We start from the raw sequence: 18,096 nt of genomic DNA on the forward strand, positions 1-18,096 counted from the left end.
CTTGCACCCTCTTTTTTGTCCAACTTCAAGAGGGAATCGCTATTTTTGAGGAACATGCACGAATACGAGTCGCCAGGATTTATTTTGCACGTTTCACGACTCGAAGTGTTCTCGAGGAACGAAAGTTCGTTAGATCCGCAGATAGAAGATCGTTTCGTTGTTCTGTTATATCCTGATTCGACGATCACCACGACATTGTCGATTTTCTTTTTCAAGCAGCTTTTCTATACCACTACACTCCCTACAAATATATATATATATATATTTGTACTCGTTTCTCTCGAGACTTACCCTTGCTTTCTCTGTGAAACAGACGAAGCTTTTAGAATACACGAGTATCTTTCCTACGAGTTTTTACATGTTCCTTTTGAAACCTCGTCTATTTATCGCGAAACAAACGATACGTCATCCAATTAAATAATCTCGGAGAAAGAGTCGGCCACTGCCAGCGGACCTGTTATTAGCGACGGTTGAAAGCCGTGCGATTAAAAAGCTCCGACCTTCTAGGGAGGCCATATATCCGTAAGAAAAATACCTGTTCACTTTTCACTGTCTCCTGTGCACCGATACACGCGCGCGCGCTCGACTAACGCAAACTAAGTTATAATTTACAACAGCACCTACGCACTCTCACTGCTAGGCAGAAAGAGAGAAGTGTATCAAGGGCTACTTGTCGTTCTTTTTCGACTCTTCCCTCCCTTCTTCTATAGCAGAGCCCGTCACAACCGTTCCATTCGAAACGTCCGACATGCATGTATATATGTATGTATCTCCCTTTTTCGGCTGTGCATCGTGGAACGAACGTGAACCATGTGGGGGGTGTTCGCGAGTATATATATTTATTTATTCGTTTTTCGCGAAAGAACAAGGGGGTCTGTCGGCGCCACCACCCCCGAAACGTGCACCACCCCTCACCCTTCTGAAACCGGTGAAGTGTGTGTACCAGAGGCAAGCGTAGGAAACCGGTGCTTTCGTCGACGTGCAGAGCTTGATAGAAGAGCGTGCACACGTTTCTGTTCATCGGATACCGACTCCCGCTGCAGGCTACATTGGAGCAGATTAACCGGAAGGGATTATTACAAGGGAGGATGGAGGGATGTACGCATTTATTCCGGCCAAGGGATGAGAAGGACCTGCATGTTACTCTGCAACCCAGCATCGCAACCGGAGAGAGAAGGATTCTTTTTAATTCTACTTCCCTTTTTTCTCCTCGACTTGTTCAGTCCCACCCTCTCGCCGCGTCTCCGTTACTCTATCCGTTCCTTCCACCTGTCCTTCAAAACCGATCTTCCTTCGATTTCAAGCGTTTACACGACAGAAATCCCGTGGCGCGTAATACGATGCAGCCCTTCAACGAATCCCTATTCTGTTGATCGGCTGAAACCTCCATCCTGCTGGTACCTCCGAATCGTTAATAACGAGATCGATCGAATTATCGGGGCTACCTTTCAAATTCACCGATTCTACAGTGTGTTCGCCAATAAAGGTTGTTTCGTGTAGGACGCGATAGAAAGAGGTGAAATGAAGACAATGACGAATGAATGCGATTCGTACGAGTAGGTAAAAGTGCAAATAGCGAATTGGGTGTACACATGATGAAAATAGTGGCGCGGGACAGAACATGGGACATACACGGAGAATCGGGGCTCGTTCGACAAACAAACGATGGGGTTTCATTCCAACGATCGAATGCTTCTTTGGTCGGTACACAAGGGGGGAAAATGCGCCGCTATTTTTCAAAAAAACTCGCCGTTTTAACGTCCAGTTCACGGTTAACGTTGCCAATCGTACATTCGCAACTGATCGTTGTGCGCTCCTCAACAGATACGCGTACACGTGAGAAATACATACGTACGTGACGAATACATGGATAGGGAGTGCAGAGAGGACGTACCAAGGGTGGAGAAACTTGACGAAACATCCGCGCAGATTCCACGTGCACGCGCGAAAATACGCGATCGGTATTCTCCGACGAGAAGCTGGGATTACCGTGTGCACGTGCGAACTCCTCTCCGCGGTATTAAACGATTCGACGAGTTTTATTTATTCAGGAAATGAAAATCCTAATAGACTTTCGCTTCGTTGTTATATTTTCTTGCCCGGCTCAGAGCCCAGGCGTGCCCGGTATTTACGTACGTACCTTTTGCGCGTGCACGACCGCGTCCATCGCAGCCTCTCTTCCTATACACATCGAATACGTGATATCGCAACCCAGTCTTCTATAACGCGTTGTTAAATAACAGCATGAGCAGCCTTCTGGGAGTTTCGGAAGGAGCTTGTTTGAAGAGCGAGGGAACAGTTACCCACTGCGCTGTTGTTGGGATTATCGGACGAACCACCTCTGAATGGAATCGGTTCACATATGTGTTTGGTAAATGATTGTTCTTGTTATCGAACGGGGAATTCTAATTGTTAAAAATGAATCGAAAAATTCCATCACTCTTTAAATAGGTACACGCTTAGATTTTAATAAATCAGGAGTCTGCCTCGTAATTCGTTGATCATGGAACAGGTAGTAATTTTATTTCAGGAACACTACCGGACCTTTTCACAGAGAAAGAAGATAGACATTGTGAGATTTGGGTTACTTGAACTGTAAGCTAGAGACGTTCTGTAGAGTAGAGTGATGGATTTATTTTAAATTTAAGCCTTCAGTTTAAATATTAAATATCAAGAAGAATTTCTTTTCCGATGATAGTAACATCAAATGGAAATTTGATCAAACTAAGTTGTAGATTGTAATTTGAAGATTTAAATTCAGACGAAACAGCTCTACTGGTATTTAAGCTAGCACTAAACCATTCCCTGTTAACCGTACGCGTCCGATAATCCAAAGAATTTGGTCGATGTAAATGTAGGCAAAAAAAAAAAGGGGGGGTGGCATGTAAATCGTTAAAGAGACTCGATTAATTAACACCCACTTTTCTTCACCGTCATTTGCAAGAAAAATAGCCTGCGTTCGCAGTGAAGCACACGCGTCGGTTCGATAGAAGCTTACTTAGGTATTAAACGGTGGCCGTGTATTGTTTAAAGGTTCGCGTGTGTGGGATCGGTCACTCTGTATAAGAGAACCGTGGTAAATATTAGGTACTATCCTGGCGGCGTTAAGTGTACAATGGTGAAAGGCAACCAGGGGGTGTAACGCAGTGGGGTGCGTGCAGTGTGTCCGCGCGAGAAAGACAGAGCGGATGAAAGAGGGGGGGTGGAAGGATACCTTTCGTCCGTAGAACAGCCGAAGGTAGAGATGGAGGCGGCGACCAAATTGAATTTGGGTTCTGGCCTCTGTTTAGATTCCTCGTTGGTTGTTTAGTTTAGAGGAACAAAGAAAACATCTATGTGTTTATTCTAGCCAACGTTTCACCCCCGTCTCTACTACTCTTGCCGCGACGTGCCTCTCTCTCTCTCTCTTTCTCTTTCCCTTCTCCTCTTTCACATTATTTCTGTCCCTCGCGCGAAACCACTCTTTCTTCTTCATCCCTCTTCCCTCATTTCCCTCCAACCGGATTCCTCGACAATCCACAAACTCTTTCCACCATATGCACATTTTTTTATGTGAGCTTCCAACCCCTGCAAAACGCTGTGTCCTCTAATTCGTTAAATACACCCCTTGCGTTGCATCCCCCTTATTTTGCCACGAATTTCTCTCGTTCAACGTTTTCGATATACGTGTGTCTTCTTTGGCGTTATGGATATCGACGTTATGGATATTTTTGTTCGGGCAAAAGTGTTGCTTCTCTTAAACCTCCACCCCACTCTCGCAAAGGATCCGAGAATTCGCGAGAAGACACCGTGGGAGACGCAATTTCCAAAATAAACGCCGTCTCCGCAAATAATCATCGCGCGTGCTTTTAATTAAATTTCACCGTCTGGCGCCAGAGTATCCGCGATAGAATGCCGAGTTCGGTGCTATCTTCTTCCAATTCGCAAGTACTTCGCTTCGAGCTCAAAGTATCGATCCGAGATAGATGAAATATATTTCCCGACGTACGTACGTAGTAGAAAATGGTACGTCGCGAAAAGAATTGACGCTGAGAAAGGCGTGACGAAATCCCTATTGCCACGCCACTGTTGTCGGTGATAAAAGCCGATAAGGAAAACGAGACTGGCGCGTGTGCTCGTCAAGATAAAACCAAACAGATGTGAAAATATTCAACCGTTTTATATACGACGCACGCTTTAGACTCGACTACGTTTCGAGAAAAGATCCGTTTAAATATACCGTCCTATTAAGAGCCTAGCCGTATCTATCGGCGAACTTCTTTTAAATTCACCGTCGTCGATCCGTTGCAAATAATTACGAATATGAAAGACAAAGAGATTATTCGGCATAGACACGGGGCCGATGTTTAAAGATCGCGCGACGTGGGAACACAGTTGTTTCAGGTGTACTACGCGTAGAATCCCCTCGGTGTTTGAGATTTCCGAGGCGAAAGAGACGCGGCAAAGATTTAGCGGTATCCGATGGTGTTTACACGAAGCGACACGAAATGTTTGGCCGCGATTCTCTTGCCAGTTATTTCAGGTGGCCAACCGAGCCTCGTAGTTTTGTCAACCGACGCGAAGCTGATCATAAAAACTCCGGGAATCGCATCGACGCCATTCTATCGACGTGACCACTCCATTACCTAACCGTTTCTCGTGAACTGTTTCGTTGATTCATGAAAGAGCGCAAAGAAACATACAGCGATGAACAAAAGTATTGATGCGGATCTGCGTCTCTCGTAAAATTCTGCGATTCTCTTTTTACACAAGTTTGACCTTAAAAATATCATGAACAAGTGTCGCGAGAATTTCTATTTCCATATTCCAATTATTTTGTTGCCGCCGTATCGATCTCGCGACAACTGAATCCTTACGTTGATTGTACGAAATACGACAATCGATCATGTACCTTTCTTCGATTATATATTTTATCGATTTTTTATTGTTTAATGATGTAACAAATTACGGCATATTTAAATTACTCATTGGATAGTGATATTTTACAAATAAAAATGAGATAAAGACTGTCGCGTTTTATAGGTTTGCACAGAACTCTACGAGAAATCCGCTGTCTAATAAATCTTTCGTCTGCCACGGTAAACTACGAAAAAAGGTACATGAAGTAGCTTGACAAACGAATGGTCCTGGACCGTCAATTATTCGTTTTGCACATATACTTATATATGTAATTTGAATTTCACACATCCTTTAACTACCTTATTCTATCAATGTTCAACAACATTTCTACCGTTTCTACTGACAATTCCATCAAACTTAATTGCGCGCGCCAAGGATACAAGAAAAAGAGGTATCCGAGGAAAAAAGCCAAGAGAGAGTCATCGTCGTAAGATATCGTTGAAATTTGGGAGGATGTTCTACTAGATTTTCTCAGGTATCACTCAGCGGCAGGAATCGAGCGTGTGAATAATAGAGGGTAATCGCCCTTGCCAGTCTCTGTCGACCTTCGCCCCTCGGGGGTAGCAAGGTGGGAGAGTAGAAGGGTGGGATTTCTAGATTGGATTTAAGTACACAGCCGTGAGGTTTCAACCGGTTAATAATGTAGATAAAACCGAGACTTCCAGGACTACGCGAGACGTCGCGATGTTGTGGCGAACTTGAATTCTCTCAGCTTCTATCACGGCGATCTGTTCTTACCCGACTGTTCCTTAGCTGATTGAATATTCCAGAAATTGACAGGCATCGCCGAAACACTTGGCACGAATCCAAAATAAATACCTCGGTCTTGTTTCTTCGCAATCGTCAGCAATTTACGATGCTAACGGATCGAATTAGTCTGCTTATCGAGTTTTCTCCGAGATTAATCATTAATAACAATTTGTTTACGGAAACTGATTAGCAATCTAGTTAAAATAAACGAGTTTCACTGTAATACATGATTTCTGAAACTGAAATGTGGATAAATGTTAGTTGTTGTTACGTGATTTATAGAAGAAACGGAAGAAAAGATTTATTCGTTTCAAACAAAGTGGAAGGCAAGCGAATCAATGGTAAGGCTCAGCGAAATAACGCGATACGAGGTCAAGGATCGTTCATCTGTCGGAAAATTGCACGTTTCCCTAACTGAGAAACTAAGCGAGGAATGAAATAAGAGTATCTCATTCGCGTAACGAGCGGCTCGCGGAAGTTGAACCAGTCACCAGTCAGTGAACGGTTTCAGTAATTTATTAAAATCCTCGTCGCCGTCGTCATCTGACGTTGGTGCTCACGCGACCAGGAAAAAGCCTTTGCTTCCGACTTAAAAAAGAAAAAGAAAGAAGGAAAAAGGAAAAAAACAGAACGAAGAATGAAGAAGATCGCCGAGAGACACAGCGAGCGCGAAAACGAAGGAAACCTTTTATGCGCAGGCCAGCTGGCTCAGCACGACAAAAATTCTTTCAATTACAGAAAAGCGAGTTCTCCTTAATTCCCCGGGCATCGATATTCATAGCGAAGCGTGTTACGTAAAAGTTACGACGGGATTCGGCTCTCGAGCCGCAGAGAAAGAGAACGAGGAGAGCGTGGATGCGGATCAGGCTGCAGCCTGGTTATAGGCACTCGAATACCGGGGGTGGTAGCGCAAAGAGGGTAGAAAAGTATAACGGAACCAAAGGATGGGGGAGAAGAATTGGGCAGCAAAAAGAGATGGGGGAGAAAACGGGTGTGGGATGCCGAGCAGAAGCTTGATTGGAAAGGACAGCCTATCCGCAATTTGCGATCCGAGAGAGGGGAGTCGAAGGTGAGAATTCCGCTTGTCTCTCATCGAGACTTTCTTTCTCCCCTTTCTTCGCCTCTTCTTTCGTCCACCAACGTCATCACAACCATCACCTCCTCTTCCATCCCAAGCTTTTTCTATTTTTCAGCCAACGTTTCTTCCCGCTAAGCACCCCTTCGCCATTGCCTCTACGCAACCCCTTTTTGCATTTCAAGGAAGGAGCGAACGACCTCGTCAATACCCGTGCTGTGGCTCTTATCCGGCCAGATCCTCTGGATTCTTGTTCATCCTCGCGCGGACCCGTTTGGATATTAATCGTCGGGATAAACGACCCCCGTGATTCTAATGAAATATCGACACACCGGCGAAAGTTTGTTTAATCAGTGAATACCGACGTCGTGATCACGAATTCCGAGTTGATCGAGGGACCAAGAAGAAGGGTCTTGTCACGTTTGAATTCGATCTTTCGCTTTCGCTTTCCGTCTTTGAAACTGGTTCAGCTTGATGTACACGATATACGTTGTAATATATTAGGACGAAAAACTGGACGAAATATGAAGCGGAGGTTGCACGAAACGGTTTATCGAATTCTATTTTCTGTCCCCTCTCGTCTAACGATCGCAGAATGTTCGCGGTATCGACTATCGAGCTAATATTAACGCGCAATCGCCGTATTCGCCTGCACCGAGTTTAGCCACGGCGTTCCATCAAAACGGATACAGGTCGAGGTACTTTATTTTCCACGGGTCAGACGAAAACGCGCTGTCCCAACCACCAAATTCACGGCTGTATTATTCACGAATATCTTATTTTGTTAATCCGTTGATAGAGTCCGTACAGTTCGATACTACTCCGTCAGTACGAACGTTTGCGATTTCATAGGGACACGTCTATTACGATTTCGTTTAGGATAATCGCCATTATCGATCTGTATATACACTTCTCTGCGCTAGTTTCGAGAAATGCCAATTTGGAAAAGAAACTTCCGTGTCTTCGAGGACCCACAGGTCTCCAGTGACGTGGCTCGAAGCCTTGCGAGCAACCCTCCGCTCAGAGAACCTGTTAAATTATAAACAACGTCAGCCAACACCGCGGGATTTCCATCGACTCTGAAACCACAGAAACTTAAGGTGGTTGGTCTCGCGACAACCAACATCTCAGTTTCGGAGCTGAAACTCACGTGGCCAGCGTCTCTTGTAGCCAAGTTTCGCGTCAACCTTCGTGCGAACACTAGCTCATTAATTTCGAAGAAAGGATAATGGAGCACGACGCGTCTTCCCTTGAGGCGATCTACAGTGATTATGGAAAATATTTGCAACCTTATTTTACATTCTTATTCTCCTTATTCTCCGACGGAGCGTTTTATTCATCAGAATCCAGATTTCATTTTTATAATATCAATTATTGTAACCAACACAAAAGTAGCACTAAATGACACGAAATTTGATGCAGTTGGACTTAATTAATTAGTAGATGCAAAATAATAAATACAATGGTGTGCAGATACTTTTTATAGCCACTGTATATCATGTACTCTACTTCGCAATAAATTTTCCTGTCTCACCCTTCTTTCGAAATATGACTGTGATTCGATATCGAGATAAAGCACGACAAAAAGGGTGCAAGAAATTATAAAACGAAAGCGTAGCGCGACAACCATCCGACTCTTCGTGTATTTCTTTTAATGATCTTTTTATTTTCTAGCGAAGATATCACAAAGCCACTCTGCATCCCCATTCTCTCATACGTCTACTTCGAAATACATGCAAAAATTTGAAAGACCAATGTTTCAATTGTATTTGCCTACTCGTTGGACAACTATGCTATTTCGGTCGTGCGCATGAAAATGAAGATCGACGATAAAACATGTTTCAAAGACGAAATGAATATAAACAGACATATTGATAATAATAATCTAATAAATACAATGGCAACTTGTAATTGGAAATAATTGACCGACGAAAACAATTGAAGGTATTAAGAGAGCCGACAAGTTGGAACATCAGCACTGGCGCTAAAGTTACGGTGGCCAGCAGGACTGGTCCCAGTCTATGGGACAATGGAGGAGGGCAGGAAGTCGCGGTCGAGCTGGCGAGTGGTCAGCAGAACTTGATAGTTTCTCAAAACTCGATCTTCGAATCGTCTCGAATCTCACGCCGTCGAAAAGACCTTTACGATCTATACAACACGAGTGTCGTGTGGAGTCTAACATTTTCGTTTACCATCGAACACAACAATACGCTTGTTTGACATTTAAATATGTTATAAGTAACCGAAAATTAATCGTTCGATTTATCGATTGACGTGTAAACCAGATGATGGTTCTATTTATGCGGTTTTCGTAGCTCGTTTTAATCACAAATCAACGAATGCATTTAAACGAAAAACGCGCCGAGAAAGTAGACCAGTGTGTCGTTAAAATAATACCAAAAATATCTTTTTCTCTCTCTCCCTCTCTTCTCCACGGTATACTTATGTATACGTGTCAGACTGACGATAAGCGAATCTCTGTTTACACGTAACCAACAGGCGAGCAGATGTACGTGTCGCACGTGTAATTCATAGGCCCGTAGTGGTACACACGTATTTACCTGGTGCGTCACGTGAACTTGATATTCACCGTTACTATCTACGCATACGAGCGCGTAAACGCGGTGTACGAATGAAAATACCCTGGATAATGTTGCCTGTGCGATTATTAAAATAATTTATTTCCCGCCGGTGACCGTTATCGATGAAAGGAGACTTATCGACCGATTCAACGCACGAATAGGTTGAAGCGTAGTTAGGAATATTGACTCCTCGTGAAAAAATGAATGTGGAAAAATATGGAGTAAAAAAAAAAAAAAAATGAATGGCGATTGACAAAGAGAAAAGAATTACTATTCCGTAGTTTTGATCAATTTTTCTAAAAACAAACCGTCCCTTTGTTTCTCGCTGTATATGTGTTGTATTTTAACCACATGCTGCATATGCTTGTGACATACGAGCGTAAATTGTTTGTAGTTTAATCGGTTTGAATTCTATCCAATGATCTGTGTGCATTAAGAAGCTATGATAACCTATAAAAAAATCTTATATATACATTTACATTGTAGGTCGTATCGTGTTATAAAAAATGTAAGCACTTGTTGAAACATATTGCATAATATTATGACATTATTAAACTGTTATTATATCTTCGTCGCGTTGTCGACGTTTTTATGCATTTTATATTATATGTTCTCGGTTGTCTAGAATAAGATATCGAAGACCAGAAGATAACGGAGAAGCGTAACGAATAATTAGCAAGTAAAGTACTATTTATATATGGAGACGTACAATATGTCTAAAAAGACATTCAGAAGCTGGGTGCCCCATATGTCACGCATATATGCATTCCAAAGGTGACTGTATACCTGCTGCTCTGGTGGTATCGTGCGACCATATTCGTCCCCCTTTCGAAAAGGAAACCGTCGAAAAGGCCGCTTTAAGGGCCATAAAACATTTGTTTCCCTCGACGGTGCTCGCGCTACTATCCGAAACGCTATATTGCGTACAGCCGCGAACGCGGGATTTCGAATTGAATTTGAAATCAGGGGGCTCGATTTTATGGTGGCTGGGTGTCAAACGCGTCGCAAGTATCGCATTCGAAGCGGTTATTCCACGTGAGAGAAGGGGAAAGTTTCGCTTGAACCCGAAACCCTCCATAGGCATGGATCGTTATCGGTTTACTGGTTTCCTGGCAAGTGTATCGACGCGCGATGCGGCTGTTCAAACGGTTCAATTTCGTTTTCCATTCCCTATGAGACTCATAGGACAAAAATACGGCTGGGATAGATCGCAGTCGCGAGTCTCTTATCGCTCCAAGATTCCTCTATTCCGAGAAATCAATGAGTCTAGCCGGACGTCTTAGTAAGCGCTTTATCGCTCGTAAGCAGATGTTTGCCTCTAAAATTAGTGCTATTTATGGAGTGATGTCGTCGGTTATTAATAACACTATTCCCGCGTTACACATAAATTCCAAGAAAGAAAAAAAAATACGATCAAAGATAAATATCGTCCGTCAAAGAGATCCGAGAGTTTCGTAATATCGTGCCGTATTCGGTGAGAATGAAATTTCTTGGAACCATTGTACAAAAGTGAGCTTTCACAGAAGATAGTGGGAGGGGTAGAAGAGAAGAATCGTAGAGAAGAAAAGAAAACGTCGCGGTTATCTTATCGAAAGCAAATTTCCAGAGATTAATTCCTTACCTGGTCGTTGTCTTGTTGATCTTGCCCGTATGAGGGGGTGTCACCGTTAGGGGTGGTGGCGGCGGAGGGTCGCTGTGACGTTGACAAGTTGATCGCGCCGTCTCCGTCTGTGTCATGATCCATTATGCCATCGTCCTGAAATCACGATCATCGTTACGTCAATCGGACTGCTGGCTTCTTTGGTGCACTGAACTTCATCGTTGAACTCGCCGCTTTCGCGTATATACTGGTATCTTATATTACGTCATACCGCGAAATTTCTCGATCGGTCAACAACGTTTCGCTGCTATCGTTCGAGAGATGTTTCTTACTCGCGAAGCACGAAAGTTTGGGTTTCCGGTAACCACGGACCACGGTAAAAGAAGAAAGAAAAGGATAGCCGGCTCTACGAAGGTTTTGAAATATGCTTTAGTTATACGATATTGCCCTCGACGTAGGAACAATTTTAGATCACGTCTGACGCATGTGATTCCATACACTCGAGGCAAAGGCAACAATGTTTAGCTCGCGGAACACACGTACACATATACAAACGAATCGCTAATAATATATTCTATCGTTTGCATTCTCACGCGAGGAATTAACCTATACGATAATGTAACACTCCTACTTTTTCCTGTACCTTGACAAACAATATTATTCGACTCGCAAAAGTTCGCTTACTTTAAGAAAAGTTCGTAGTTCCTAATTTCAGTCATCCAATAGCCAGTTTAGAATTCATGGAAGCGTAATACATTTGAAGCGTCTCACAGCGAGAGAAGGACGTGTTTCTTCGAATGGTTTCGCAACGAATAACACTTTCCGCGACACGAAGAAAAAAAAAAAAAATAAAAACAACGGCGTAGAAAAGCGAACGTAAATACCGGATCACACAAAAACACCACTCGCGAGGAGAAATAAGTTACACAGCGTCTTCAACGGCGAAGAATCACCATACCGGAAGTATGCTGATCCTCCAGCTGGCGCACAACTATCACGCGAATCGTCGATCGCGTTCTTTCACCAAACGAATATACGCACCACTAATTTACGATCCGAGAATTCCTCGTTCGTTCGTTTAACCTAAAAACGAAACGACAGCATCATCTACGAGGCTCGCGCGCACATGGGGTGAAAACGCACTTGGAAAATGTCGTTGGCAACACGCACGTGGACACGAAGGAGCCGTCAAAACTCGTGTGCGCGGGCTATGGAAAAAAGAAAGAGAGGAGACGAATGGAACGAGGATGACGAAGAAGAAACGGTTGGGACGAGCGCGTGTAAAAGGAGACGAAAACTATATAGAGGAGGAATGGAGAGGAGAGAGGACGAAACGGACGACGACGCCGTAAAGAAGACGAAAAGCAACGTTCACGCGGCGACCGAGTAGCGAGGACTAAACACTAAAAGCGGCACAGGCATACCAAGCAGCCCAACCAGCGAGGCTGTTGCTTATTGTGTAAATATAAACAAATATAGTTGAAACCAACCAACAGGCCTGCTTTCAGCTCTCCCTTCTCTCCCCGCCCTGCTCCGCCGTCTTCTACTCTTGTGTGCCCTACCTTCTCTGTCGGCATCTCCCCTTCCCCACTTATCGCGGGCTCTCTGTCCTCCTCCCCTACCCCAGAGTCGTGTCTGAAGACTTTGCCCCTCTCGCTCCACCGTAACACCCACCCTTCGTCACGTCCCTGACCCCACCGCCGCCAGGCAAACCAGTACATCATATACGAGGCACGTTGTATACCGTGGCTCTGTGTGGCTGACTGGCTGCCTCGGCTTAGCTTGGCCTGTGCCTCTGCCCTCTCACTCTCTCCTTCTCTCTCTTTGCCTTCTGTTCTTCTCGTCCCATATGCTCGTCTCTGCTCGAACATTACACATCGTCGCACGGTTGTTTGGCAAGCGGCTGTTCGCGACGCCTAACTTCGTGACAACCGGGGGACTAGCCGACTCTTCGCTCCGACAAACGGACAACTATAGGCCTTCTGGATTTTTCTACTGGAGGGTGTTTTGAAGATTCACAAAGTTTTCTTGCACGTCTGATCGAATAATTGTACTGTACCAATGAAAATCGGAAACATACCGCTCTTCGAAGCTAGTCTTGTAAACTAATTTTTAGGGTTACAGTTGATGTAAAAATATCGGGAAATTAATGACTGAAATCGATGAATAACGAAATTTGGAGCAAGAACCGATGTTCTTGGATTTGCAAGATATCGAAGATATCCAACTTCCTGTATATATAGAGAATTATGTAAGAGGAAGTTAAATACACGTTAGAAAATGAATCGTTAGCACCCTGGATCTAACGAGTTGGTATTTCTCGAGATAACCGGAGATAAGACGGCTGCGACTGTCAGGCACACTCAAACGGTTCGATACACCGACTTACTAATAAATTATGAATATTTCGTTCTTTAGTTGACTGGCCGTGGATATACATGGAGGCGAGGAGGTGATTGCACACACTGTTGCTTCGTAAATATGTGTGTACACGTGTTGTCTGACGCAACCTGAACCACCGGCTCAAGTTTGTATAGGCGAACCGGAAATGGGGGACGAAATATTCCTCGAAATGGCATGTCCTTAAATATTCCTTTCACTCGTATTTCCAGTACTACAATTGGTACCGCGTACAGCAATGCTTTGAAAATTTTCTGCTGATACGTGGAGAATTATTCCGTTCTTGTCACACCTTCTTGTCGTTACAACGTAACGAAGAAAAATAAAGAAAAGATAAATGGCCAAAGTATTTTAAATTTGTACGACTACCCTTTCCTAACCTCGTTCCTTGTATCATACACGGGGCAAGAAGAAGTGACGAAGAGAAATTGCTCCAGCGGATTTATATTATTCAATGTAGGATACTGTAGTCCTATCGAAGTTATACGAGGCAAATCCTTGGGTTTAGCCGTTCCCATTGTCGAACAGCTAGGTGTATTCCGTAACCCAATGATGGTTCGGCGAGGGGTACCGCGACCCATCGCCTGGTCCTATGATAACAAAACTTAGGGCAAAAATAGGCGCAGCCGGCCTTGTGAGGCTTGTGTACGTGGCATATACTAAATATGTATTTATTAAGTAAACAACCGTTGCGCTGGGGTTCTAAGGTACATACGTCTCGTTTCCTATTTCATTGTGAGTAATGCGTTCTCGTGGACCCAATGGTTTTTAGTTACGTCACGTTGTTCCAGCATGGCTATGATGATATTATATGCGACATGAAACGCTTCTATAATTTTTAAACTCTCGTTTATTTTTTATCATTCTGCGTAGAAAGATCAAAAAGTCACACGTCGAGGGTATATAATTCGTCAACGATAAGGGAGACGAACCTTTGAACAATTAACCAGACAAAGGGTGTGTAATCTAACCCAAACGACGAAGGGGTTAAAAATCGAAGGCAATGTCCCAGACGGTAACACGGGTTTAAGAATGGATCCCGACACACCGTTCACGAGAACGCGTACGAGTATCCAAAAGAGGGGTGCACGAGGGTGTACGATCCAGCAAACCGACCGTAAAGAAGGATAATCGTCGAGAGTCGAAGTAAGAAGAGATAACGAGATCGTATATCCCCATCAAAAAGGAGAGAAGGACAAGGTAAACGCCTTCGTCTGTGTGCGCACAGGTCCTGACCACCCTTCCTACACGTATATATACACCGTTCAGTGTTCATACTACCCTTCTAAATAATAAACGAGAGGATTTACCCCCGTCAGGTTCGCACGACGGTACATAAAAATACTCGAATCTGAGAAATTAGCGGGAGAGGACTAACGGGACATCGTTCGTCGCAGGAGTTCGAGGTGCAAGAAGGAGGTGGAGCGAGGACAGGATGTGGAAAAAGAGAGGAGCTTGATAGGAGGGAACGTAAGGGGTAGGGGCTTGGTTGGAGACGAGGCGGAGGCGGTTCGGTCTCGGGTGCGGAGTGGTCGCCAGGAAAAAAGGGTACCTAAAAGGGTTGAATTAATGTCGCGATAAATATATGATTTAAGGTGGAAACGTTTGCAACTCCGGCTAATTTTTTATCTGAGACCGCGACGCGCTCCTCGTCGAGAGGGTTTTTACCCTAGGAAAGAGAGACCGACGATCTCTCGAGCGAGCTACACTTGGACCGGCCAAAAGGGGGGATTTGGGAACTCCGTGAGGGGAGAAGGAAACAAGGCCTTTAGAAAAGGAGGAGGAGCTGACTGGGAGGGGGTTAAAAACCGAGCGGCATGGTGACAGAGGCGGAGAGTGGTCGAATTCAACGGTTATTTCTTTTTTCGGGTAATTTACTACCGGCGAGAATTTGAGCGGACGCGCGCTTTTTAATAGTTCGCGCCACTCCAAGGACTCTTTCGTCCTTTTTCTCGTCCCTCAACCTCTCCGATCCCCGGGGTTGCGCCAGGCCATCCTAGCAGGCATCTCTTTCTCCGTCTGTCGTCCAGGAGGATCGGTCAGAGGGACAACGCGGCGGCATCGTTCCGCCGCGGTTACGATGAGAATTACAAGACTATAAAGCGGCCATCTACGACGCAGTTTATGTCACTCGAGTCCGTGGACTGATTTTACTACAGATTACTCATCGCTTTTTTTCTAATGTCGAAACCATCGCGGTGATTCGCGAAACCTTTCGCCATGCAGGACTAAATCCTTGTCTCATAACGTTGTGTCACATAATTCTAACTTTAACTTCAATTTTTTATATCGGTAATCTCTAAATGTTTCAATATTTAACACGTTCGCTACATATGTGTAATTCTTTCAGATTAATTCAGATTTTGTTTTAAAGCAGAATTCGATAATTTAAATTGATTAAAGAAATTGCGAACGAAACGTTGCCGCTTATTGATAAACGAATATATAATTGACATTAATAACAATGTATAATTAATATACTTGGCTAAGAAGAAAAAACGTGATCGATGCTTCATTCTAATCTACTATAGTGTCAAACGCAAGCATCAAGTAGACGAAATGTAAGGCGAAAGATTAAAGAGGAAAAATATACTTATAAAAGGCATTTCTTAATAATTAATTTATCCCCTATAAGCAAATAATTCACTATCACCCTACCAGCACCCGCAGATCAGTGCAGTGGATCGAAATACTCTTTATATAACCAACCAGCAGCAAACAACCCCTAAAATATAGAATTTCCTCCTCTGACCGATCTCTTTATGTTTCGTCGCGCAATTTCGCGACGACTTCCCGAAATCCTTCGCAGATACTACGTCATTGGGTAATCGGGGGTGAGAGCATCCCCGCGGGACCGCAAACAGCCGCTCCCTCAATTATGTGCGACATGAGCGAGCGAACGAGCGAGCGATGGCGAGGCTGGCGCGTATCAGCATACGTGACGACGAGGCTGCAAACGAGAATCGTACAACTATTCCCAGCCACCCTTTGCTTCTTCGAAAACGCGTAGGATGGAAAAGGAACGAGAACGAAGGATGGTCCACCCTCTGTAGGAAGCGTGAGCAAGCCACGACCGCTTAGGTTTCCGCAGCGTCGACGCTTTTTGAATTAACCGGCTGGACATTAGAATACGAAATTGATATATTATGGGCGTAGGAGCAAGGCCGGTTTCTGCCCTTCCTCGACCCTTCCGATGAAAGGCCGCGAAACCGCGGGGGTTAGACGTAACGGTAAAAGAAGGAGGGCGGATGGTCCGGTTACACACACTCTTTAGGCATGACTGGCCGCAGTTCGCATCTTTCATCGTATTATCTGCCCTCGTAAAACACGCCTTTATAGGTTCCCGAAACGCTCCACCCCACCCGTTGTGTCCGGCGTGTGTCTCCTTTCGTCGTTTCTCTTCGCGACGATCGCATCGAGAACTATGGATATTAGTTTTTCATGGACGTATTTGTTAAAGAAATCTTTTGGTTTACAACCAAGGCCAGGCGACACTGTGTGATCCCGCCAAGGGAATGGAAATAATACTTCCTGAAATAGCTTCGGCGATTCTTGAAATATCTGTTTGTTCCACCATCATCGGAGGATATTACTTTCTTCCTCGATTTCTTCGATTTTATTGAATCCAAAGATAAGAATCAACCGGAAAAGGAGAACCGGCCACCCTATTCTGTACCTATTTAAGTACTCGCTGATGTAAACTCGCCCGCTATCGACATCTAAGCTCCGCCTCGAAAAAATCACCCCTAAGGAGGCTACTCGAGACGTATCAGGTAGCGAAGCTTCGAGCAACGACCAGCGTCGCTTTTTCCTCCTGCTGATTTATCGCGGTGGCGATTAAGGATACGAAGAAGATTCGAAGAGAGAAGCGTTCGACCTTAGCCAACGTCGATCCGTGCTTTCGACGCGGTTCGATCGGCTAATGGCCTCCGGTAGACGTTAACATTGACGAAGAAGTCTACGGCGTTTATGTGTGCGTGGCGTTAATTTGGCTTTAAGCTACCAGTCGACCGTACCACCCCCTCCTGTATCCGTGCCGGTGGTTCTCTTGTTAGCATACTTATCATCCGGCCGTGGAATTAAGAACGAGCGAGGTGTCTAGGGGTGTGAAAGCAGCGAGAAGAGGCGCGAGGGTAGAAGAAGACGTTAGGGGATGACTGTCGTGCGGAACAGGGCGGAGGGGGATGGTAAGCGGGCTGTTGATAATATCAGCCTCCAGCAAAGTAGAACGGGTATTGGCTGGCGGACTATTGTCGGAATAATGTTGATTGGATTCAAGACCGAAGGCATTAATCTGCCTTCTTTTATTATGGACCGAAAGGGACGATCTTAACCTTCCATTCTCTCGGCCTGGCCTTCCTTCGATGATACTTGCACGAAATAGGAAGGTCGCGAACCATCCCCTCGCTACTTCCATCAGCGCCAACGGGGAGTCAGTCTAACCTTGTTAAAAATTAAATCAACGAAGTCCAACGGTACAGTTTGTCACTTAGGAAAAGGTATTTGAGTGGAACGCGAGCTCGATTGGTTATTTTCAATAAACCCGCGTATTAATTGAAAGTTAGACATCTACGAATAAAATTACATAACATCGTGTGATTGTGTGCATTGCTCTTATCCTTTAAGCAACGAATAGTAAAAACTTGTGCGTAGAATTTGGAAAAATTCCAAGTTCTACGTTCACTCGATCGAAACCCTGAAACGCAACGAAGAATAGTAGTATCGAACTCAATCGAATCAACTTCATCCGTCACTTTCTGCGTAACACCATAGGGGTGACGATTCGATTT

The 18,096-nt window shown here is 44.4% G+C and overlaps 1 protein-coding gene across 16 annotated transcripts in view; it reads right to left on the minus strand.

The window, feature by feature from the left end:
* LOC117231781 (forkhead box protein P1-like) overlaps positions 1 to 18,096 on the minus strand; it is a 245,733-nt gene that overhangs the window by 83,540 nt on the left and 144,097 nt on the right. For 14 of the 16 annotated variants that reach the window (XM_033490540.1, XM_033490530.1, XM_033490528.1 and 11 more), the window contains one exon: positions 10,928 to 11,062. In XM_033490540.1, coding sequence (XP_033346431.1) covers positions 10,928 to 11,050 — 123 coding nt within the window. In that variant the 5' untranslated portion in view covers positions 11,051 to 11,062. Of the gene's footprint in view, positions 1 to 10,927; positions 11,063 to 11,590; positions 12,270 to 18,096 lie in introns of those variants that run through there. The other 2 variants (XM_033490541.1, XM_033490543.1) reach the window with 2 other exon arrangements.

The sequence above is a fragment of the Bombus vosnesenskii genome, unplaced genomic scaffold, assembly GCF_011952255.1.
Source record: "Bombus vosnesenskii isolate JDL3184/JDL3185 unplaced genomic scaffold, Bvos_JDL3184-5_v1.1 scf7180000013273, whole genome shotgun sequence".
In the NCBI taxonomy this organism is placed as follows: Eukaryota; Metazoa; Arthropoda; class Insecta; order Hymenoptera; family Apidae; genus Bombus; species Bombus vosnesenskii.